The sequence below is a fragment of the Talpa occidentalis genome, unplaced genomic scaffold (genome assembly GCF_014898055.3).
Source record: "Talpa occidentalis isolate TD23 unplaced genomic scaffold, MPIMG_talOcc4v2.1 talOcc4.10, whole genome shotgun sequence".
Taxonomy (NCBI): Eukaryota; Metazoa; Chordata; class Mammalia; order Eulipotyphla; family Talpidae; genus Talpa; species Talpa occidentalis.
This window is the reverse complement of record NW_023600993.1, coordinates 86652598-86678237: the sequence shown is the minus strand read 5'-3', so window position 1 is coordinate 86678237 and position 25640 is coordinate 86652598. Positions and strand designations below refer to the sequence as shown.

The 25640-nt window shown below is 46.2% G+C and overlaps 1 protein-coding gene across 3 annotated transcripts in view; it reads left to right on the top strand.

The window, feature by feature from the left end:
* Positions 1 to 22197: 22197 nt before the first annotated feature.
* CBFA2T2 (CBFA2/RUNX1 partner transcriptional co-repressor 2) overlaps positions 22198 to 25640 on the top strand; it is a 104055-nt gene continuing 100612 nt past the window's right edge. The window contains exon 1 of one of the 3 annotated variants that reach the window (XM_037496828.2): positions 22198 to 22281. In XM_037496828.2, the coding sequence (XP_037352725.1) occupies positions 22248 to 22281 (34 nt within the window). In that variant the 5' untranslated portion in view covers positions 22198 to 22247. The remainder of the gene's footprint in view (positions 22282 to 25640) is intronic. The other 2 variants (XM_037496820.2, XM_037496831.2) reach the window with 2 other exon arrangements.

Sequence of the window (25640 nt, the reverse complement as noted above, 5' to 3'; positions counted from 1 at the left end):
CAGGCTAGATCACTGTAACTGAGGGAGTCCTTAGGGAGGCCTCAAGGCCTGAACCCAAAGCCCTAGGATGCCCTTTCCACCCTGAAGCTTTCTTGTCTCTAGCAGTGACTGCAGTCTCTTCCTAGATTCCAGGAGAGTAATAAGCTTGAATTCCTAAGTACTGAGGGCTAACTCTGTATCAGATGCTTCCTTTGCATTAGCTTACCTTTCCCTCAGGACTATTCTCCATGATAAAGAATTAATTAATTCATTTCATAGGAGGAATAAGAGCTTAGGTGATCTGCCCAAGGACTGACTCTCAGAGCAGACGGATCTGGAATTAATTCAAATGGGCTGGACTCCCAAGACTATTCTCCTAACCAGGAGTCTTTTCTGCCAGCATTCTCCTCTGTAGGCCTGAGTTTTCCCATCTGTAGTAATCACAGGGACTGTGATGAGGGTTCTCTGAGTGCCGGGTACCAGTTTGCCACAGCTCTTACCTGGACCGTTGCACTTGATCTCATTATGGCCAGAGAGCAACATTGCCTTGGTCATACCTGTCCACTCTCAGGTGGACGGTAAGTAGATTTCTAAATCTAAGACTCTCCAAGAAAATGTCCAGGGAAAATTCCTCCCCAAATGGGAAGGGGGAGGGGATCATCTCGGCAGAAAGGCTACCCAGGGAACGATCGACTGGACAGCCACAGGCTAGACTAGCCAAGCTGGTCATGGTGGTGGTGGTGGCGGCCGGCAGAGGTTTAGGGGGGGCGGACAGAATAGAGGATCCTTTGTCAGACCAGAAGCTTCAAGGCTGCCCCATCCCTACCATCTGGCTCCAGCTCCAGTGCAATGATGCATGAGGGGGAAAATGGGGGAAGGAGGGGGCATGCTGAGGGGTGCCCACCTGCTCTGCCTCCTGGGACCAGCCAACCCAAGACCTCCCAGGCCCATCTGGTCAACACATCCCCAAGCCCTGATCACCCCTGGGGACTCCTTTTGACAGGCTGAAATTGGCCGGGAGTGTGGCCAGCCTGTCAGGGTCATGGGTCACCGTTAATCTGCCAGAATAAGGAAGGGCGGGAGGGTGGGCAGGCAGCCGGTGTGGGCAAAACCCTGGCAGTTCCTGCCTTCTGCTCTGGTGGCCATGGAAGATTTTCCTCTGCTGGGAGATAGGGAGGGGAGGTGTCTCGAAGAACACAGGACACTGGGGAAATGGCTGGTACTCACATCTTGCTATGCAGCAATTTCACTTCTAGTGGGGACCCAGAGACACACTCACCCAAACACTCAGGTGTCATTAAAGCACTGCGTGTGATAGCAAAATATTAGCAATAATGTAAATGCCCATCAGTGGGGACTGGGTAGTTAACCCAGATCCTATTCTTCAATGTACATCTTTCTCAACTATTGAGTGTGAAAACTGAGGTGCCCCTGTGCCAACATGACTTAAGTGTTCCAGGAAATTCTGGCTCAGAAAGATAAGACTGCAAACCAATAATAAATTCACTATTTGCCTCAGGAAATTCTTGCAGACCAATTTGTTTGGGCAAACAGTTTCCTCGCCTTGGCAAATACCTATCTTATCAGAGAACAGTTCACTTTTTAATGTATCAACCGACTCTTCTCAGTTGTCCACCAGCTCTAAACCATTATGGCACCTACTCTGCTCGATCCCAATCAGTTTTCTACCTTCAAAAATTCACCTGAAACCAGAAACCCTCCCCTACCCTGGTCTTATAAGTATTCTTTCCTGATTATTTCCTCTTGAGGCACTGCTGAAATACCTTAAAGATACTTTCACCCTTGTGCAGCAAATTTCATAAATTCAGCTTTGCATCAAGAGTTTTTCTTGTGGTCTTTCTGGAGGAGTTAATACTAGACAAATACTTCTCTTTCCTTCTTCCTTTCTTCCTTGCTCCCTCTCCCCTTCCTGTATTTCCCTCCCTTCCGTCCTTCCTTCCTTCCACAAGAATATGCTATTTATTTTGCTTTAATTCTGAGCTCTTTATCTCTGAAAATGTCTAAATTCAATCTTTTTTATACATACAAGAACTGGGGTGTAATCCAGAGGTTCAGGGGGTGAAAGGATTCACCAGAGACAGAGTAGGGAGCAGAACAGGCAGATTGGCTGAAATACATTGCTGAGGGGAGCAGCGGGTGAGGCAGGAGAGGTCTGCTGCACCATATGGGTAGCTCCCTGACAGATCCAACTCAGGCCACAGTAGTGATAGCACTTAATCCCTAGGCCACCAGGGAGGCCCTCAATCTTTACAACATTCTTCATCAGCAAACATTTGAGGACTCCCAGTACTGGCCAGGCACTTGTTTGTCTGTTTTTTCCCACCACCTATCCTGACAACAGACAAATAAAGTACAGACTATTTATACAATGGAAAACTCTAGAGCAGGTAGAGAGAATAAACCAAAAATGGATGGATCTTGAAAACATAAAATTGAAAGAGACAAGTTGCTAAAAGATGTGGAAAAAATACAACTATGTAACATTTAAGACAAATTAATAATATTGTATATGACTTTAGGATAGATTTGTATTTAGTGTGTATATACACACACACTCACATGGATGCGCATGGGATTTATAGAAACTCCAAGCCAGAAGCATTTGTGGAAACCAAACTCTCCTATGGAGAGGCAGGAAGGGCAGTGGGGTAGAGGAGGAGTAGACAGGGGCTTTCAATTGAAGGTGTAATATTATAGCACTTTTGTTTAAAAAGAAAAAAAAAAAGACCTGAAGTAACTCTTGACCCCAAGATTTCATTACAATGGAAAACTCCAGAACAGGTAAAGAGAATAAACCCCAAGATTTCAGTAGATTAGGATCCTGCAGATCAGAATGTGTGTGTGGCTGGATAACAATAAGCAAAATTAATGATTACTTGCCATGTGTCAGTTACCACATTAGGCTCTGAATCCCATAACCTCAATGAGTACTTCTTACTCACCAATTTGGAATGGATTCTCGGATAAATCAGAAAACTTGTCCAAAATCACACAGTTAATTAATGGCACCTGTATAACCAACTAGCTATAACTGTCCCACCTAAGTGTGGAAGATTTCAGATTCGTAGCCAGGCCACACCAGGACTTTAAGCCAGTGTATGCTCTTGGCAACCTCCACCTGCCAGGAAATGAAGGAGCTCTTTCCTGCTGACCTCTCTTGTATCCCCCCACCTTTCCACCCAGCCTGGGCAGAACCTAGGGAGAGTCTTCCCATTTGACTTCAAGGTCAACTGGTCATGGTGATAGGTCCTCAGGTGCCACATAGGGACATTCTCAGGGTCACAACTTCCAGGCCATCCTGAGCTTCATCAGTGGCACCTTACCAGATTGCAGATGGTTCTGCAGCTGTGTGACCTTTGCCATTATCTCCTGGGACCAGAAAGCCTCCTTTCAGGCCCTCCCCCAGCCAAGTAGGCCCTTGCTCAGGCATCAGGTGCCCAGCTGGGTCCCTGAAAAACCAAGACTGGGGTGCCACACACACACACACACACACAAGTTGGCCCCAGGGCATTCCAGCCCCAGACTCAGCATCTGTTCCTGTCCCTTACTCCAGCTTATCACCTCCTCCTTTCTATCATCAGCTCAAACTCTGAGTCCTCAACAAGGGAAATGGAGGCCAATTTTGGCTTAGAAACAGGTCTTAGGTGCAAACCACTCTTTAAACACAGGGGAAAGAGTCCTAGGCTGAAATATTTATGAATAGTAATAGTAATTATTAGAAGTCACATAGCCAAATAATAAGAGTACAACACCAATAGCTGACCTTGAGAACTTATCAGTATGCTAAGCACATGGCATATAATTTAATCAGTCAATCACTTCGTTACCTCATGAATGCTGTGGGTAAGACCAATCTGTTTCCATTTTGAAGGAGTAAAAACCAAGCTCAGCAAGGAGATTAGGGAACTTGCCCAAGGCCTCCCAGCTACCTGAGAGTAAAGAGCCCTGGAACCTCGATCTTTCCCTGCCTGGTGCTTCTTGGGGGTTTTGGGAAAGCTAAACCCTTTGTCTAGCTACAAAAAGGAGGAAAAGACAGGATAAAACAGAAGCAAAGCAGCACAGAGTAGCTCAGTAGGGCAGGGAGTGAAAGGTGTATTCTTAGGGCCTTAAGAGCAATCAGTTAACCTTATGAGGTAGGGACACTTCCTAGTCTCATTTCTCAGATGAGGACTTGGAGACATAAAGTTAGGTGAGTTGCCTAGTAGCACACAGCTGGTGGACACAGATTTGTATCCAGATCTGTCAGACAAAAAATTCTCACTCCGTGTTACTCCAGATGTCAGGCAAGCAAGTTCCAGATCTAAAACCAAAGTTCCAGATCTAAAACCAAAGTCCTTAAATGCCACATGAGATTGGACACTAGGCAATATAGTAGCCATAAGCCAGAATTCTATATCAGTCATTATTTATAATTAAATGAAAGTAATAATTCCGTTTCTCAGTCACCTGTGACACACCGCGGGGACCAGGGAGCGGCTGATCCAGATGTTGGGGAGGGAAGGTGTAGAGGGCAGGACTGGCCACAGTGCAGGTTCTCTGATCCCATGCAGACCAGGTAAAGGAGGAGTCAGAGTCCTCAGTAGTTTGCTGGTTTTTTATTGGGGTTCACCAGGCATATGGCAGGCAGGGGTGCTGGGTGGGGGGCTGGGAGGCTGGCAGGCCTCCCAGCTCCCAGCAAGTCTTCACTCTATCTGAGCTCTCTGGAGTTCGTTCTGCTGCTTCTCGGCTTCTCTTTCGGCTACTGCTTCGGCTTCTACTGCTGCTACTGCTCTGCTGGCGTCCCCATGACGCCGCCCTTAAAAGCACAGTCTTAGCTCAGCTGAATCCCATCTACCTATGCCCACACCCTATTCCAGATGCCCGCCATCAGGCATGCATTCAGGACAAGGAGCCATCATCTACCCTGATGGCGGAAGGGCAGAAAAGCCTGATATTTTCTTTACCCTACAGAAGGCTTCCACAGTTAGAAACAGCAGGCTCCTCACCGTGCAGGTGTTTGTTGTAGAACCATCTTCACTTAGAAGTGAAGAGAGAGGACTGGGTACCCCCAGGTTAAAGTAAACGCATTTAGGCCTAGAGGTGAGGAGACTGAACCCTGTGGGTGGGTGGGGGCCAAAAAGGGAAGCAGTGAGGAATGGGGAGCGACTCTGGGGAGTGCAGCCTTTGCCCTGATAGACCTGGAACCTCCTCCTTGCCTCTCCATGTGGGGCTTTAGACACCATGGGGCTTTAGACATGGTGTGCCTGCAGCTTGAGTCTCTAGGTTTCTTCAACTATAAAATAGAAACAATGGAAGTACCAGCTGCACCAGAGTTGTGAGTTTTAAAGAGATGATGTAGGCACAGCAGAGCTGCTTCTCCACTATCTTTGATAAGGGACCAGCTTAATGTTCCCCATCCACTGTGGACTGAACCATTCCTAAAAGAAAGCTGAATTATTAGAAAACTAGTCACGTGTTTGGACATCATAGCAATGTCAAATTGCCAGAAAAGTTCCTAAACACTGTATATTTCTTATTTTGTGATAACAGTTTTGGAACTAACACTATCCAGGAACCACACTTTGAGTAGCAGAGATTATAGATTGCTTGATTTCATGACTGACACAGCCAATGGTAGTCATTGCTGTTATTACCAATAAAACTGCACACAACCATGAATAAAACACGTGGCACAAAGGGCTTAGAAGAAGTGTAGGATGACACCATCTGTAGGGGCAGGAAGGATCACTGAGCAGGCTTTCTGATCCCATGCAGACCGGGTAAAGGAGGAGTCAGAGTCCTCAGTGGTTTTTTGCAGGTCTTTTATTGGGGTTCACCAGGCATATGTCAGGCAGGGGTGCTGGAGGGCTGGGAGGCCCCCAGCAAGTCTTCACTCTATCTGGGCTCTCCAGCCTTCTCTGCTTCTCTCTCGGCTTCTGTTGCTTCTTTCTCGGCTTCTCTTTTGGCTTCTACTGGCGTCCCTGTGACGCCGCCCTTAAAGCACAGTCTTAGCGCAGGTGAATCCCATCTACCTATGCCCACACCCTATTCCAGGTGCCCGCCATCAGGCATGCATTCAGGACCGCAAGGATCCATCATCTATCCTGATGGCAGGAGGGCAGAAAAGCCTGACATTTTTCCTTGCCCTACAGTCCACCCCCTCAGAGTTTTCTGCCATATAGTCTTCATATATACAATTTTCTTAGCAAACATAAACAATGCAGCCATAGCCCACAAAAGCAAATATATCACAACATAACAACAAAATACAACAGATCACAAATAAATCCAAGCAGGGAACCAACTGTAGGGTAAAGAAAATGTCAGGCTTTTCTGCTCTCCCGCCATCAGGATAGATGGTGGATCCTTGAGGTCCTGAATGCATGCCTGATGGCGGGCACCTGGAGTAGGGTTTGGGCATAGGTAGATGGGATTCACCTGGGCTAAGATTGTTCTTTTTTTTTTTTAATGAACTTAGATTTTTTTTTTGTTTGTTTGTTTTTAAGATTTATTTATTTATTTATACAAGCACTGGGTATAGTCAGAAGCATGGGAGGGTGAGAGAATCCACCAGAGCCAGAGCGGGGAGCAGAACAGGCAGAAGAACCGAAGTACACTGCTGAGGGGAGCAGCAGGCAGCAGGAGAGGTCTACACGCCATGTGGGAACCTCCTCCGGTGGCCGGGGAGAGCCGGGGATAGAACCAGCGCCGCGGAGGCTTCAGGCAGCTTCGCAATCCAGTGCTCAACCGCTGCGCCACTGGGGAGACCCAAGATTGTTCTTTTAAGGGCAGCGTCACGGGGACACCAGGAGAAGCCGAAGAGAAGCCAAAGAGAAGCCAAGAGAGAAGCAAAGAAGCAGAAGCAGAGAACGCCAGAGAGCCCAGAGAGAGTGCAGATTTGCTGGGGACTGGGAGGACTGCCAGCCTCCCGGCCCCCCAGCACCCCTGCCTGCTGTGTACCTGGTAATCACAATAAAAGCCTGCAAAACAACTGAGGACTCTGACTCCTCCTTTACCCGGTCTGCATGGGATCAGAAAACCTGCTCAGTGCCCCTTCCTGCCACTACACCAACCTAGTGGCAAAAGACAATTATTGGTACCAACAGATGATCCACCAAATCTGCTGCCGAAGGCACTGCTCATACAAGGAAGGGGAATCACTGACGGCATCTACTGTAACACGCCAGGAGCCATCAGGCTTCCTGGCCTTCTCTGGCTGTAGTCTCAGCTACAAGCCACACACAGCATCCACCCCCAGGATGCACTCACTCTGGGATTGGCAGTTCTATTCTGTTGGGGGTAATCGCCAACCCTCAGGGTTTCTGTCTGCAGTCGCTCCAATATTCGGCTTTCATAGCCACCAATGCGACTCGCAGACCCCTGCACTCAGGCCAACCCACTGCACAAGCACATGGGTTGGGGATCCTTGGATACAAACTCTACATTCAGCTTGGGCTCCACCCCAAGCCACATTCCCCACCCATCCCCCAAGGACAGGTTCCTCAGCTCCTCACCCTCACTCAACAATAAGCAGGGCATCACCCACAGGTGATTTTACGAGACTTACTGGCCTTCCTTAGCTTACTTAGTGCTTAGCAGCCACTCAGGGCTTCCCAAACTTAGCATCAGTACCAGCTTTTGCCTTCTCAGTTGGCTTTTCTCCTCCGCCTAGCTGCTGGGCATACACAGGCTGCTTTTGGCCACCAAGACCCACTGGCCACCCCCAGATTCCCATCTCCTGGGGTGTACAAACAATAGCATTCTCCCCCAGGGCCCCAAAAACTTAACTTGCCAAAGTTCCTCTGCCTACTGGTGGGATTGTCAGTTTAAGTCCATCAGTCCAAGTCCGTTGGCCTCTCCCTGAACCAACACTAGCGAGCTCCGAACCATGGTCCTCTCTTCCAATGATTCTTGCTGCCTCGGAGGTTGTTGGCTGGTCCTCTCAGGCGTCTCCTCCATGCGAGGTCTTGTCCCACAGCTCCCGGACCTTGTCCCTCTCCTGTGCCACCATGACGCCTCCAGCATCATCACAGGCAAACAGTCTGTTACTCCTTAGTCCCTCCAGGTCTTTGGAGGGCTCCAGTACCTGTCTGCATGGATCATCCTGCCGACTACGCCAATTGTAAGGTCAGTAAGACCACAGTACAGGTTTTCAGATCCAGCAGACCGGCTGAAGGAGGAGTCAGAGTCCTCAGTGGTTTTGCAGGTTTTTATTTAGATTACCAGGTACACGGCAGGCAGGGGCACTGGGGGGCCGTTAGGCTGGCAGGCCTCCCAGCCCCTAGCAGGTCTTCACTCTGGGCTCTCTGGCCTTCTCTTGGCTTCTGCTTCTCTTGCTTCTCTCTTGGCTTCTCTTTTGGCTTCTGCTGCTTCTTTCTCGGCTTCTCTTTTGGCTTCTACTGGCATCCCTGTGATGCCCCCCTTAAAAGCACAGTCTTAGCCCAGGTGAATCCCATCTACCTATGCCCACACCCTATTCCAGGTGCCCGCCATCAGGCATACATTCAGGACCGCAAGGATCTGTCATCTATCCTAATGGCAGGAGGGCAAAAAAGCCTGACATTTTTCCTTACCCTACACCATCCTAGACCATTACTCATAAAGGGAAAAGGTTTAAAGATGAGGACCTGCAATCAGCCTAGAGTCTTCAGATTTAATACAGTAGGGTGAGGGCTACATAGCCACAGGCCCGATTGGATCCAGACCAGGAAGTGGGCACTGGTTCAGTCCATATGTGCCTGTGGACATGTTATTTTTCACCAGGCTCTCTGCTGCTGAAACTCTGGTGTTATAGCTCAAAGATTAAAAACAATAGATTTTTTGCAAAAAGTGGTCTCATCAATTGAATGACTGGGTGAGGAGCAGGTTTTAGCTTATAACCTCTCCACCCTCCTGCCACAGGATGCTTGTACTCTTACAGCAAATTTCCATTAGGGAACCAGGCAGCCCTCAGAAAGGAGGAGGGAAGCTCTTTTTTTTACGTCTGTGGACTTTACATCAGTGGGCCCAAGGGAACTCTCTCTCTCCAAAATCTGAGCCCCAGGCAATTAGGCAACAGAATATTTATTGTCTAAAGCAAGGGGTACAATCAGCTGGGATGTATGAATCTGGTGTGTGACCTTGATAGCACTTATCAGTTGTTCCCTGAAACTTTCAGTCTACTGTCTATGTGCCAACCTCAGCAAATCAACAGGTCAGCCTGACATTTTCCACTTCAGTACATGCTATTTGTTCCCACCTCCTGGGTATTCTTTCTCCCTTCTCCCTGGGAATCTCTAGCACCTCCCATGGATCACTGAGAATCTTGCTTTCCAGCTGCTTTCATGGGGGAAGTTTTCTGATTGATTAAAAATTCATGACTTTAGAGTTCTATTAGTTAGAATTTCATGACCAGCGAACTCTATTGATTAGAATTTTAAGGCGCCAAAGAAGTATTGATTAGCATTCCATGGCCCCAGAATTCTATTACTCAGAATTTCATGAGTTGAGAATGCTATTGATTTGAATTTCATGGCATCTTAGTGTTCCAGCAATGCACGCTTCTCCCAGATGCCCACACAGATTGCTCAGATCTCTGCTGAAACTTTCACCTGCTCAGAAAAGTCTTCCCTCACCTCACTATTTCAAATTGTCTGCCACCTGCTCCTCCTTTATTTCTTATCATGGCAATGATCACCACTTAACAATATATCAAATACATTTCTGCCTCCTGTATTATAATATAAGAAGTTCCACCAGACCAGGGGTTTTTATCTGTCTTGTTCACTGCTATATCCCCAGGTCCTAAAACAGCACTTGGCACACAGTACAGATTCAATAAATATTGGTTGAATGTTTATAAATGAATAAACAGTAGAATGAGGGCCTCCCTGGTGGCTCAAGGAGTTAAGTCTCAGTACTATGAAGCAATCCGCAGCCAAGGTAGTACAAGTTCGATTCCTAGCCAGGGAGCTAACCCACATTGCACAGCAGACCTCTCCTGTCTCACTCGCTGTTCCCCTCAGCAGTGTATTTCAGTCAATCCAACTGTTCTGCTCCCCACTTTGTCTCTGGTGAATCCTCTCACGCCCCACCCCCGCTCTACTGGCCTACACCCCAGCTCTTGTATGCATAAATAAATAAATCTTTAAAAAAATGATAAACAGTGGAATGAAAAGCTATTGTACTTAACTACACAAAGTTACCTTATAATGATTTTTAAAATAGTGATTAGAGGCCACCCTTGTGGCACAAGGGGTTAAGATGCAACCTATGAAGCTGTCCGCAGCCTCTGGAGCACAAGTTCGATCCCCCTGACCGGCCAGGGAGCAACCCACATGGCACAGCAGACCTCTCCTGACTCTCCCGCTGCTCCCCTCAGCAGCGTATTTCAGTCAGTCTCCCTGTTCTGTTCCCCACTTTGTCTCTGGTGAATCCTCTCACCCCCTGCCACACCTCTGGCCTGTACCCCAGCTCTTGTAAATATAAATAAATAAATCTTTAAAAAAGTAAAATAAGATAGTGATTAGGAACTTACCCGCCTATCTTATCTAACATACTCAGCCTCCCCAATGATTCAGCTCATGCATGGAGAGGAGTCTCTGTGCCTTTCTCCCTAAGTCTCATCTGCATCAATATGTAGGTTCCTAGAAGAAGGGAAGGAATTAAAATGAAGTGGGGTTAAGGAGTGAGTTGAAAAGGGGATATTTTTCAGACCTCAACTGTTGCCATCCTTCTCCAGGATATTCTCCTTGATTGCATGGTTAACTTGACACCCCCTCCCCCTAGATGCTCTTTAACTTCCATGCACCCTATTTACAGTACTCTGTACTCTTTATACGTAGAGATGTGCAGGGTGATTGACAAGGTCGACATCTGCTTTGTAGCTTGTGACTACACCATTGTCTAGCACACAGTAGATACTCCAGACTTATTTGTGGAATGAATGCATGAATACCATGTCACACTCCTGCTGGAAGGGTGGAAAGGACCTACTAAAGACAAGAGCTGCCAAGGGTCTCAGAAAGCCAGAGGGAGGAGAATCCTCAGAAGATTGAGTTTGGGACCAGGAAAACACAATGATGTAAAAGATATAAATTTTTTTTTATTTATTAAAAAAAATTGAGTTTGAGTCACTAGTGCCCCTTTGATGCATCTCCTAGGTAGGAGGTAGGTTAGTGGAAATGCAACAGGGTGGTCCCCAGGAAAGGGGGAGGTTCCCTGCCCCACCCAAGGAAGGGTGGAGCCGAGCAGGAAGAGAAGCTGCAGAAGAGACTGAGGAAGGAGCAGGATGGAGCCAGGAGACCTGGAAGAGGCGCATGGAACCTAGAGATACGTAAAGAAACTGTGCTTGTCTTTTGGTCGTGGACTGGGTGACACAGATGTGGGTGAGACCCGTGGGGAGGTGACAATGGCAGCTTTTATCTTGATGTTGATTTTGCTCTTTTCCTTCCGGACTTGTCCGGTTGTTTGTGACCCTTTTCTGTGGGTCCCCACGTGGGGAAGATGCTTTAGACTTGTGGCAGGCTTTGGGGCCTTGTTCTGGGCCAATCCCATATGGATGGACTTTTACCCACGAGGGGACGGGTAACTTTGGGTGCTTCATTTAGAAACTAGACTCTTTGCCTTACCTGTATTGTTTCCTAGTTTTATTAAAGATCCTTCCCATTAGTCTCATGTGTTTTGTGTTTATGCGGCGGATGGCAGAACCCATTTAGAATAGGCAGGTTTGCGGGGTTTGGGCTGCCCCTCCCCCTGTCCTATAACAGAAACTCTTCTACGAATGAACAGGTAGTAAAGCATAGGATGCCTGCTGGTACAGCAATCAGCAAGGACAATATATAAGTGATAAATTAACTGTGTATCAAAAAACATTTGGACACTGAAGATTGAATTTAAGGTAAGGTTCACTTGACATAAACCACAAGTATAAAAACCTCATAAGAGGGCAGATAACAGTTGCAACTTACAAAAACAGACTTAAGTAAAAGTTAAGGGTGGGAAAATTGGTGAGGAAGGATCACTTTCTTTCTGGGTCTAAGATGTTGGGAAAGTCTCTTAACTTCTCAGAGCCACCAGTGCCTCATTTGGAAAGGGTGATAATAAAAGTCCTTGGTTCCCAAAATGTTGGTAAGGATTAAGTCAGGTAACACCTTCAGTTCCAGCCCGGTGGGCCCAGCGTGAGCCACTGGGTTAGTACTATTAATAATAATCAGTATTAACATTACCAGGGGTACTTAAAGAGGAATAAATAGAAGGATTATGCAAATCCCCCAATACAAAGTCTAGCACCAAGGAGACTGCCATAGAAGCTCTGAAATAACCTGGGTTCTCCAACCCACCCCTCCCATCCCAGCCTAGGTCTTTCCAAATGCTTTCCCAGCATCCTCCACTGACCCCTTTCCACTTCCCCCCTTCAGTTCTCTTGCTCCCCACAGGTCTGGGTTGAGACAGGAGAAGGTGCCCACAGCAGCTGGCGGGGTGCAGGGAGAAGGCTGGTGTGGAGGGAGGAGAATTCTGACCAGGCGCCCCCCTCCCTAGCCTATTGTCTAAGTCTGCCAGCCCGCCAGCCAGCTGATGTCCTGGGTCCCTGACACCAGCTGGCCAGCCCTACCCCCACCCCAGCACTCCCTTCTCCCCAGTTCCTCCTTGTCACTCAGCCTCCACCCCCACTCCTGCAGCCTAGAAAGACTCAGGGTGTGACCAGAAGGTCTGAGCTTTTGTCCCCCAAATCCTAGGCTGATTTGCATTCCTTTAACAATTTGCACACACTATTCATTTGTGGAGGGCTAGGCTGCTGTGCTTATTTTATTTGAGTGGAGTTTTGAAATTTGTTTTTGGGTGTTCCCTTTTAACTTTTCAGCATTTCCTTATTCTAGGATTTGGGTCAAGAGACTTTGCCACTCTGAGCCTCAGTTTTATCGTCTGTAAAATGGGGACAATAACTTCTCTCCTACCTACAGTTATTGTGAGGATTAAATAGAAGAACTCATGCAATGTACCTGGCTCACAAGCACATTGTGTGCTCAACAAATGATAGCTGTTATTATTTAAACATGTAATCATCATCATCCGAATGTCCTCCAGAGCCAGCTGTTAAAACCTGTGGTATCCAATGAGGTAGCCACTAGACATATGTGGCTATTTAAATGAAAATTAATTCAAATTAAATTAAATTGGAGCTTTGGTTCCTCAGTCACACTAGACACATTTTTTAAATTTTTTTTTTGCATAGAAGAACTGGGTGTAAGCCAGAGGTATGGGGGTTAAGAAGACTCACCAGAGATGGAGTGGGAAGCAGAAGAGGTGAATTAACTGAAATACATTGCTTGGGGGAGCAGCAGATGAGACAGGAGAGGTCATATCTGGGTTAGCTCCCTGCCATATGTGGGTTAGCTCCCTGCCGGGGATGAACTCAGGCCATATAGGTGATAGCGTTGAGACTCAACCCCTAAGCCACCAGGAAGACCCCCCCCACCCCCCGGCCACATTTCACATGTGCAATAGTCACCTGTTCTGGTGACTGTTTTACTGAGCAGCACAGACACAGAACCCATTATGGAAGAAACTTGCATTAATACTGTGCTGATTCAAGCCCTCTAGTTCCCCATAACTTTTTGCCCTTCCTCCCCACCCCCAGGACTCTTCTTTCTACAGTCTTTCTCCCCCGCCCTCACCAAGGTAACGACCTTGGTGAGTAGGTGTTCTTTTGTTCTCTGCACCTGGGCCGGAGGATAGAGAACAGGTGTGGAGCTGTGCCCTGGAGCATCGAAGGGGTGGGCAAAATTGTCCTTGTTGTAAAGCAAACAGCTGCACCCAACTCTGCCCCTGTCACCTGCAGGATCCTCCCTGGCCAGACAAGGATGAGGAAGGGAAGGTACTGGAGCTGCAGGTCCTGTCGCCCCCACCTCCCAGAGGCGGTTTCAAGTCACACAACGTGTCTGGGCCTGAGATGAGTGGTTTCCAGCACAGCTGACACCTGGGGAAGGTGCCAGATGGGAGACATAGAGTGGAGGGGAAGTTAGCAAACTCTCAAAGCTAAGGCTCTGCTGCACCAGAGATTAAAAGGCTCTAAGTGATCACATTCAGACTATTTCAAACTATACACAACCACGCTGGCCCCATTTCACCTCTGGAGTTGAACAGCCAAGGCACATGTCCGTATCAATGTGACTGTTTATTGGCTTCCCAAAATTAACAGCCCCAAACCTGAACTCCTGCTTTTGCCCCCAGGGATGTATCTGCTCATCCCATAGCTGTCCCTCTCTCAGCACAGGACCACCCCATCCTTCCAGTTGTCCCACCCTTTGAGTCATTCTTTTTTTTTTTTTAAAGATTTATTTATTCATGCATACAAGAACCGGGGTACAGGCCACATGCGTGGGAGAGTGAGAAGATTCACCAGAGACAGAGTAGGGAGCAGAACAGGCAGACTACTGAAATACACTGCTGAGGGGAGCAAGGGGCGAGACAGGAAAGGTCTGCTGCGCCGTGTGGGATTATGGCCGGCCGGTGGGGATCGAACCCGCACTACAGAGGCTGCAGACAGCTTCACAGCACTGCGTTCAATGGCCTGCACCGAGGAGGCCCACCTTTGAGTCATTCTTGACCCTTCTCTTCTGACCCTTCTGCAAATCCTATTGACTCCACTTTCATAATGTAGCTCCAGACCAACACCTTCTCAGCATCCCTCCTGCCTGCTACCACTCTCACCCCAACCAGGATTACAGTGGCAGCTTACTGGGGCCTAATAAACCTGATTTACCTGGCCTTGGTCCCCTTGCCCAGCCATATACAGACATCCTTTGTTTGCGTGTACACTCCTGCCTCAGGACCTTTGTTCCCGCTGCTTTCCACCAGGAGCCACTCTTCTGTCACACAGCTTCTGGCACCTCTCCTGTGTTCTTCAGTCTCAAAAATGTAAATGCTCCTTTCAGAAGAGACTTTATTTGCCAATTTACGTAAAATAGATTGTGTTGTTTTTCCTAAGAGCACCTATCATAGCACATGTTGCCCACTTCCGGCCATTGTCCTTGTCCCCTTGGCAGTTCCATGAGCAGGGGCTTTGTCTGTTTGGTTCACAGCTCTGGCCCCCTGCTCAGGACAGTGCCTGGCACATAACAGGTGCTCAGGGAAGAAAGGTTCACAGGCTATGTGCCAGACACTATGCTCTGTACCTAATACAGTTCTTCTTCCAATACCCACAGCCCTAAGGCCGGTACAGTTCTCTGACTTTGCAGATGGGAAAGAGGCTTGGAGGCAACAACTTGCCCACACTAGTAACAGACTTATTCAAAGTACAGCAGGTCTTCAAATGACATCATTTTCTTATAATGTTAATGAGAAAAAAATAATCAATTCCCAGTTGAGGTCACTGTCTGTGTGGATTTTGCATGTTCTCCCCATGGATTTCCTCTGGGTACTTAGCTTTTCTTCCATATCCCAAAGATGTGCACGTTAGGTTCATTGGTGTGTCCCAGTTCCAGTCTGAGTGTGTGTGCACATGTGCATGTGTGTGTGTGCCCTGCAATGGAGGGGCAACCAGTCCAGGGTTGGGTCCCACCTTTCACCCTGAAATGATGTATAAGGGAAACAAATTTACCATAGGCTAATTGAATAAATAAGAGTTAAATTTCTGTGGCATATTTCTGGTCACAGAGACATCACCAAACTTTTAAATAAAGAACCAAACACTTCTAATCTTATACAATAATTTGTATTCATTCATTTTCCAACCTACTTATTCCACCTCAGTGTCTCTGATGGCTGGAGACTATCCCAGTAGCTCAGAGACCCAACCCTGCAAACCACCCCTCTCTGCTCAAGTCCCTTTTCCCTGCAGCCTGAACCAGCTGGAAGAAGGAATATGGTTGATGATGTGAAAAGCTCTTTGGAGGAGGCAGGTAAAGAAGAGAAGGGGTGGAGATCCAAGATATGGGTAGAGGCCACACAAGGTAGGACTTTGTAGGTTCTAGAGGGCAGCCTGAATTTCATTTTAAGTACACTGAGAGGTCTTGGAGATATTCATTAATCTTGGTTTTAATTTTTTTAATCAAGGAAAATTTTTTAATTTTTTTTAATCAAGGAAAATCATAGAGAGCACAAATTGTAATTGTGAACTTTCTCAACCTAAACACACCTATGTGACAGCTGAGCATCCAGGTGAAGAATCAGAACATCACCCACCTTCAGAAGTCCTCCTGGAATGCCAGCCTAGTTACTAGACCAAGGGTCACCTCTATCCTAACTTCTAACAGCAGTGATTAGTTTTACCTATCCTAAGGACCTTACATATAAATGGAATCACACAGTATATACTCTTCTGTGTCTTAGTTATTTCATTTAATGTTATGTGAGATTCAGCATTATGTGAGTGTCTGTACAGCAATAGTTTATTCATTGTCATGCTATAGAATGTAGCTATGGGGCCACCCCCGGTGGCGGGGCGGTTGAGCGCTGGGTTGCGAAGCTGCCCACAGCCTCTGCAGCGCCGGTTCGATCCCCGGCTGCTCCCCAGCCATCAGAGGAGGGTCCCACATGGCGCGCAGACCTCTCCTGCTGCCCGCTGCTCCCCTCAGCAGTGTACTTCGGTCCTTCTGCCTGCTCTGCTCCCCGCTCTGGCTCTGGTGAATTCTCTCACCCTCCCGCGCTTCTGACTGTACCCACTGCTTGTATAAATAAATAAATAAATCTTAAAAAAAATGTAGCTATGGCACAAAACAATGAATACATCACAATTTATCTATTCTCCTGTTGACACCTGAGAACTATCTGGTTTGGACTTTTGTAAATAATGTTTCTATAAACAATTGTGCACATGTCTTTCCATCACATGTATAAGCATCCAGCAGAAAAGCTGGATGATAGGAAAAGCATATGTTTAACTTTAGTAGATAATATTTTCCTAAGTGTTTAAGTTTGCTCTACCAGAGTATGAGAGAACATGAAAGTTTTAGGCAGAGAGTACTCAATCAGTGTCCTAGTCAACCATCTATGCTATCAAATGTTTGTTGAGTGACTAAGTGAAAACACATGTTGAAATGGGAGCTCATTCTGACCGGGGCTGACTGAACAACCCCCCTCCCCCCACCAAGGGACACTCTGTCATCAGATACCATCCTGGGCCCAAAGATCAGCCATAAATATGAAAGTACATGGAGGATTTTAAACTGTATGCCAGTGGGAAGGGTGGTGGGGTCTGTGTTCAGTATTAGGGAACTTGTATTTCTTGCAAGGACCAGGTTACCTGGAGAAATGGAGGTGAAGGATAACAAGTAGGCAGGACTTTAAGGCTTATTCATCTCTAGGTCTAAGGAAGGCCCGGGAAACACTTTGGGCAGAGGCCTGGAGAACAGAATGATAGTTGAAGAAAACCAAGTGTGTGGATGTGTGATAAAAAAAATTGGATTCTAGACTCAGTCACTAACCAGCTATGAGAACAGGCAGGATCAAATCACTCAACCCCTGTAAGCCTCAGTCTTCGCATCTCAGAGGTAGAAGATGATAGCACTCAACCAAACTGGGCTGTTAACCATGCTTTGAGCTTTGTGCACAGCACCAGGCTCATGAGGAACTTTTATCAATGCTATTCTCACAAAGTGTTTCTGTTTGGCTGGAGAAAAGGCAGAGTGTGCAGAAGGTGAAGGTGAGTGAGGTGTGAGAAGTCCTGAACACCTTGCTGAGCTTAAGTTGTTTCTGTCAGGCAATAGGGAGTCAGTTTGGATTTGTAAAAGAGGCTGGAGAGTGGCCAGGAAAATTAAATCAGAAATGAGTTGTGGTCAGAGCCTTTGATTACAGAGGACAGTGAAGGGAAAATCTTTGAGGCAGGGAAGTCAATTAGGAGATTGTTGCAGGATGCAGTGGACATTTCTGCAGTTATGATACATAATGAAACATCTAAAGGGAGAATTTAAAAAAAGAAGAGGTGATGAGAACCTCATGCTCTTGTGTGGAAGTCAGCCTGAGGGGGACGACATGGATTCCAGTGACATTTAGTAATGGAGTCAAGGAGCAGACTATTGGGTATTGGAGGAGCCAGACCCTGTATCCCTGCCTGCGGGGCAGGAGACACGCTGCTGTGGGGTAGCATCCATTGCTCCTCTTGAACACTTCTGAGTCTTATGAATTTATTTATCCATCAGGGAGCAATATACCATATTTTCATATGTAAATTTGGAAATGTTTAAAAGAAATGTTAATGCACATTGGTAGGGTATGTGCTCACATACTACTGGTTGAAATATGATGCAGTAAAACTGAAACTATTGCTGTTATTTGATCAAATATTACCATTTTGAAAAATCTATTCTAAAAATCAGAAAAGAGAAATGACTGAGACACAATGATGTTCAATAGGCATGTGATAGAAATAAATCAAACAGGAAAAATCAAAACAGAAGCAGCCTAATGACTATTCATATCAGATCCTACCCAAAGTGCAATATTATGCAACTATCCATTAAAGCGATGTTTATTAATAATTTCTAGCATGGAAAATTGCTGATGTATATCATAGTAAATAAAGAAAAATTGCAGGATGCAAAATGCATTAACAGTATAATCTCAGTTATATACATATATCCAAGAAAAGAAAAAAAAATGTACAGTAAAATGATGAGAGCAATTTATTTCTCTGCGTTAAGAACTGAGTGGTTTTCATTTTCTTCCCAATCTTGTTGGGTAGTATACAAATGCCTTGCCATGAGTATTGCTCACATTCCTCTCATAATCATAAACAATAATGAATTTTAATAATATAACCAGTGGCCAAGAAACTCAATTTGTTCCTCTCTCCTTCTGGGAGTCCTTTGGCTCCTCAGCCTCCTGTGGAGAAAAAGCCTTGCTTATTAGAAAAGTAGTAGTCATGCCAAATATTTTGCTGGCAAACAGATAGGCTTTCTAAAGTGCCACGGGCATTTCAGTTTCCTGTTTACACAACAAGCACCATACACCTTTAAATCGCTTTCCCTCACTGACTGTCATCTGGCTGGGCTTTGTGTTTATAGTTCTAAGCGGAAGGGGCATGGCCAGGGCAGATGGCAGGCACCAAGGCACCCATCTTTATCCTCCTCATCTCTAGTTAAAGAAAAACTATCACTTGTTTTCAACAAGAAAGAGCCAGGACCCTTGAAACTATTTCCTTAGGTCTCTCAAGTCTGTAATTCTTTTAGGAGCTTGTGAAAACAATATTAGAATTAAATCCTGTCATCTGAGACTAAACTGCTGATTTGGACAAACTTTATGGTAAGGGCCTCCTGGTGGTGCAGTGGGTTGAGTACTGCTCTGTGGAGCTGTCCACAGCCTCTGCAGTGAGGGTTCAATTCCTGGCCAGCCAGGAAAATACCCACATGGAGAATTCCTGATACTTTGTCTACTTGTTCTTTAATTACTGAGGAGTATAGAAACCTTCAAGTATAATTAAAGATTTATCTATTTTTTTTCCTTTCAGTCTTAGTTTTTCTTCATTTATTTTGAAGGTCTGCGGTTAGATGCATATATATTTAGGTTTGCTATGTCTCCTTAATGAACCGACCCTTTCATTAGAATGGGGAAATAAATGACAAATGATAAATGGGTTATGTGCCACGAAGAGGCGTATGGTATTATAAGAATGAATATAAGCAGTTCTGACAGGAGGTTTAGGGAGGGATTCCTTGAGGTAGTCCCAGATGAGCTGTTATCTGAAGGGTGTGTAGGAGTGAAGTGGGGGTTGCTTATGTGGACGAAGGAACACAATTCTCAGAGGTGAGGCTCAGAGCCCTGGTACATACTGGGACTCAAAAGGACTGACTGACTAGCATGATAGTGATGGAGATGTGGCCAGAGGAATCATGTCTGACTTGGCAAGGTGGGACACAGTGAGTGAGTCTTCAGGAAGTGGAAGGCATTTTTCTTTACCTCCACCTCTGGAGGGCAGTCTTTGTGGTTTCAGATCAACAGGCATATGAAAAAATGTTCAACAGCCTTTATAACCTCGAACCTTGTTAATCAGCAAGGCCTGTGAGCATGTGTTGCCAAATTAGTTTCTTGCTTTAGATGATTGTTGACAGTAGCCTACCTTAAGAACTACTAAGCTAAGGACTAGTTTTTTGTTTTGTTTTGTTTTTTTACATTTTAAAAGGACAGGCTTATTAGGAAAAGGAAAAAGAAAAAGAGAAGCACCTGCATAGTCACAGTGGGCAGGAGACCTGCTGCTGCTGTTTTGCAAGGGGAGAAGGTTTGTGAAAAGAAACACCTGCATAGACACAGGCAGGCAGGAAAGCTCTCAGGGCTAGTTTCTTACTAAATGTTTGATGAATGATTTCATGCTTGTTGACCTGAACATAATGGCTGAATATTCTAAGTGCAGCCTTTTTGACTGGGCAACCACTTCAAAGTATGTGGTCTTGGGCAGGTTAATTATCCTGCCTCTCTCCCTTCCTCCCATTATCCTCCCTTCCTTCCTGACTTAATTCAGCAAACATGTCTTAAATGTTTGCATGATAATAATATTTAAAATGTTGCATAGTTGTTATATCACAGATAGCCAAGTACTGAGAGAAGGCAAGGTAGTATATACCAGGATTCAGATGATAATGGAATTCATGAAGAATTTTTTTTTGGTTTTTTTCAGTTAACAATATGTCTTGGATGTCTTGGCAACCTTTCATTAATACTTTTTTACAAGTTGGATATTGTTCTCTATAGTTATTTCACTATTTCTTCATGAAGAACATTCAAGCTAATTCTAATTTTTGTTCTTAAAAATAATTCTGACATAAACTCCCTTCCTATGCACTTTTTTTGTGCACATGAGCAAATGTTCTTTGGGATGGAGACCCACAAGTAGGATTTTTTTAATCTAATGCCAGAAATATGGCAACTCATTGGTGTTTTCCTAATTACTAGAGAGGTTGAGCAGCTTTTAAAAATAATTATCAGCTTTCAGATTTTTTGACTGTGTTTTATCTATTCATTCTCTGTCCATTTTTCTATCAAATTATCTTTTGTTGGTTTGTAGTTCTTTATTTATTCTGAATACTGATTCTTCATTACATATGTTGCAAATATTTTATCCAGTCTTGCTTGTAAAAGACAAGCAAAGTTAAAAGAACTCTATGGTATCTGCACATAGAGGAGTTTGGGGCTTTTAATTTCTTGTTTTAATTTTAATGTTTTTGAGTTTGGGGGAGGCAAAATAGTTCAGAGTAGCTTAAGGAACCGGGTCCAAAATCAGAAGTTCCGGGGGCCTCCCTAGTGGCGCAAGGGGTTAAGCACCGCACTATGAAGCAATCCTCAGCCTCTGCAGCATGCAGCACGAGTTCAATCCTCAGGTGGCCAGGGAGCAACCCACATGGTGAGGCAGACCGCTCCTGTCTCACCCGCTGCTCCCCTCAGCAGTGTACTTCGGTCAATCTGCCTGTTCTGTTCCCCACTCTGTCTCTGGTGAACCCTCTCACCCCCCTACATCTCTGGCCTGTACCCCAGCTCTTGTATGCATACATAAATAAATCTTTAAAAAAAAATCAGAAGTTCTTAGATTCCGGTTCCATCCCTTCTTTTTTGTTATCAGTAACCAGTGGGCAAGATGGCTGGTAGGAAAGCCTTTTTCTGCATGTTTGGAAAAGAGAAAGAAATAACTCTCTCCTTTATGAGCACTAACTGTGTGGAGTGTATAAAAATAGCACCTAGGCACGATAAAGTGCTCAATTATGCCAGCTAATAGTTATTAAGATTCTGATAATAGCATTTTAGGTACTTGGAACACTGTAGGCCAAAAAGGCACTATCCAAAGACCTGCAAAAAGGTAAACAGGCCCTAACCTGGAGAACTCAGGTGAGACATTGGCCCCTCCCCTAGGTCCCGCCCCCTAGAACTCCAACCCCCTCACCCGCCTCCCGGCTCCAGGGCACAGACCCACCACCGCCCGACGCCCAGCGCCAGAAGAGCGGGCCGTGCGCGTGACAGCAAGGGGGCGGGTCAAAGGAGTAGGACAGGCCCGGATAGGACAGGAAGTTCGCACGGAAGGGGTGGGGCAGGTCAGGAGGCGGGGTTTAGCGGCCGCTCGTCCGAGGGCCGGGCTTCCGCGTGCGTTGGTCTGGCGGACGGGAGCGCGCGCGGCGGGGGCGTGCCCAGAGGGCGGGGCGGGGCCAAGCGGGGGCGGGGCGGCGCGCGGCCTAACGGCGGCGGTGGCGGCAGCTGCATTGGCGGCCGGGGCGGGCGAGCGAGGCGGCTGCAGGTCCCGCGGTGGCTCCTGCGGGGGACCCGGGCCTCGAGAGGAGGCGGGAGGCGCGCGGCAGCGGCGCTCGGCGATGGTGGGCGTCCCTGGAGGGGCCGCCTTCCAGCGTAAGTGGGGTGGGAAGGCGGGCGGCTGAGGGGGCGTGTGAGGGGCCTTCGGCTACGCAGGCGCCGGTTCCCGAGCCCCCGGCGCGAGGCCGGGCGGGGAAACTGAGGCCCGAAGCGGGGCGCGGGATCCAAGGTCAAGCCGCGGTCTGGGCCTTCCTGGGTTCCTCAGGCCGCCGCGCCGCGTCCTGTGCCTCCCGGAGGTTTCAGGGCTCACGGTGCGAGCCGAACTGTGGGACCCGCGGCCTCGAAGCCCAGGCCCGGCCGCGTCCATGGAACTTGCCCGCGGGCAGGGATTGTTTGGTTTTTCGGCGCTGGAGCCACTAAGTCCGACCCCAGGGGACGCATCGCACACGTCCGATTTCGAGGGGCATGTGGCCGAGCGCGGAGGAGGGGTGGGGGGCCCCTGTGAGTGGCCTGTGGAGTGCACTGAGGAGCCGACTGCCCAGGCTCCTAGACCAGGCGGGGGTCGCACCGGCGGTGACCTTACATAGTTTTCCGAGCCTCAGTTTGCTCATCTGCAAAGTGGGGCCGTGAAGAGAATCTCCAGCCCCCGCTGGGTTTTTTTGAGGCCACTAGAAAGCTTGGCACAGACTTTGGCACATGCACAAGCGTGAAAACTGTCATTATTGTAATTGCTAATAAACCTCATGTAGTGTGAACCTCACTCGGAAAAGCCCTAAATTGGGCTCTGGTTGTGTAATGATTTTGGTCTTCAGTTTGTTCTGCCCTGAATTCTGTCCGGTTTTTCTTACCTCCATTATCTTCAGTCCAGCATTTATCTAGTGTACCTCCTAGAATTGTGAGATCCTTGGGGGAGGTTGGGGTCTCTTAATAACAACAATAAAAGTTTAATTATTTCTCGTTACAATAAGAGCCAGCAGTTTTTGAGCACCAGGCATTTTGCATTCTATTCATTTAATATTTATTAAATCATCTATTAAGTTAAAAGTATCATTCTTGGCCCTGGAAATAGAGCAACAAACTAGGTAGACCCATATTGGGTGGTGGCGTGGTCATGGGACTTTGAGTTATTTGGGGCGGGGGTGGGGGGGAGGAGACGTGGTAAATGAGGAAAGAGATAAATCCATCTTGCATGTTTTCTCCTCTCCTTTAATATTTGTCAGGGTGCAAATAAGACTTTGAGTATACCCATTTTGCAGAGGAGCAAATTGAAGAACGGAAGGGCCCCTGCGATCTAGCCTCAGCCAGTATTCTTCAACACATAAAAGGGAGGTTTACACAGCCTCTCTTTGTTTTATAGTCATTAAATACTGGGTTCGAGAATTTTGAAGTAGATGCATGCAGCCAGTGTCTCTTTATAGTCAAGTCTATAGTTGCTGCTTTTGATGGTTTGATCCATTCTTCTTGGAGTTTATAACTGAAGAGAGAGAGATGAGGCTTTAGGTCTGACAAAGGTGCACCATCTCAGTAAAGTCAAAGAGCATTTTATCTGAATTTAAATTTTTATGTCAGAACCTTTTATGCAGTTTTTAGTTTAATATATGCTTCAAAGTACAATTTTTGGTCTATTATGTAACTTTAATTTTTTTAGTGTTCCTAAGGGAATTGTATATTACATTTCCTAGGCAGTATGCTTAGCTTTTTCTTTTAATCTGGAAGCATATATTAAATTGCATTAAAATTAAAATATTGAGAGAATTTTTTCACTGAGGTTCTCCTAATACAGTTATATTCAACATTGACCATCTGCTAAGCATCAGGCCCTGTGCTGACGTTTGGATTACAAAGATAAATAAGAGCAGACTCTTGCCTCTGGAAGCTCACCTATAATCATGATTGCCCAGTGTTTGTAACTGAAGAACTGGGGAGAGAGAATATATATAAGCTCAGAGTCCCTGGGGGAAGTAGTCTAGAGCAATGGTCTCCATTGTTTTTAGTGTTCTTCCCATCAGTAAATAGGGGTGCATATGCACACATGTTCTATGAATGTTTGTTTTAAATTACAATTTTAGTGTTGACTGTACTCTGTATTATGTACATTTTATAATGTGTAAAAATAGATGTTATACCAAAGGATGAGCTAAAACAAATATAGAAGTTCCAGTATCTCCTTTCCGCACTCCAGTGTGTGAATAATAATTATACTTCCTGGGGAAGAGTGGTTTTGTAGTGGGACCTCTCCCTCAACCCTGTAGGTCTGTTGAAATTTAGTTCTGGAGTTGTGCCTAGGTTGAAACCTTGGGGCCCAATTTTTTTTTTTTTAAAGATTTATTTATTTATTTATACAAGCACTGGGTGTAGTCAGAAGCGCGGGAGGGTGAGAGAATTCACCAGAGCCAGAGCGGGGAGCAGCAGGCAGAAGGACCGAAGTACACTGCTGAGGGGAGCAGCGGGCGGCAGGAGAGGTCTGCGCGCCATGTGGGACCCTCCTCCGGGGGCCGGGGAGCAGCCGGGGATCTAACCGGCACCGCAGAGGCTGTGGGCAGCTTCGCAACCCAGCGCTCAACCGCTACGCCACCGGGGAGGATCGGGGCCCAATTCTTAATAGCTTTTAGAATTGTTGCATGTTACGTGGCTTTTTGTTTATTTTCTTCATCTGTAAAGTTAAGATAAAATTCTTCATTTGCCGTTTTATTCTGATGATTGATAACATATTATTATAATGTATATGTTAATATATGTAAATAATTAACTGTGCTTGACACATTCTTCCGTGCTGTTAGTGACTGAGGATGCATGCAAAACTCAGTATCTCACACTATAGTGAAATTCAGGACGTCCAGGTACATGGATAATGATAAAGTGCTTTACATGTTCTAAGGAAAGGCTTTTGGGGATGCAGAGGAAGCATGACTAATTGTTCTTCTACAGTCCTTTAAGATTCAGATAGGGAGATAACATTTGAACCAGGCCTAGGAAAGAGGGGCTTTTTCTAGAAGTGGTGGACCTTATTGACTGAGGTTATATAGTGGAAGTTGGTGAGTCATACTCCAGATCTGGACCTGCAGGAACCTGGTTGAAGCTTATATACCTTGTGAATAAGTTAATAGTGAGTTCTGATTGGAGTTGTGCCTGGCAGGAATCAGATGGCAAGGAATCCTGTTCCAGAACTTTCACAGAACTATAGCTCTTTCCTGTCTGTTAGCAGCTGCCTTTTTCTGCCTTCTGAGTTATCTAAGAATATAAACTTGTAAACTGTAAGCTCCTTGAGGGTATGATGGTATCTATATCTTTGTAATTTATTTTGCCTATTAAGTGGAAAGTCTATAAGCATTTGGAAAGGTTCATAAATCATTGGCCTGTAAAAGAATTCTGAACAGTTAACAAGTGAAACAGCAATGACCATACTTACTAGTGAATACTTGCTTATAGATATTTTATGATAGAATGGCCCCATG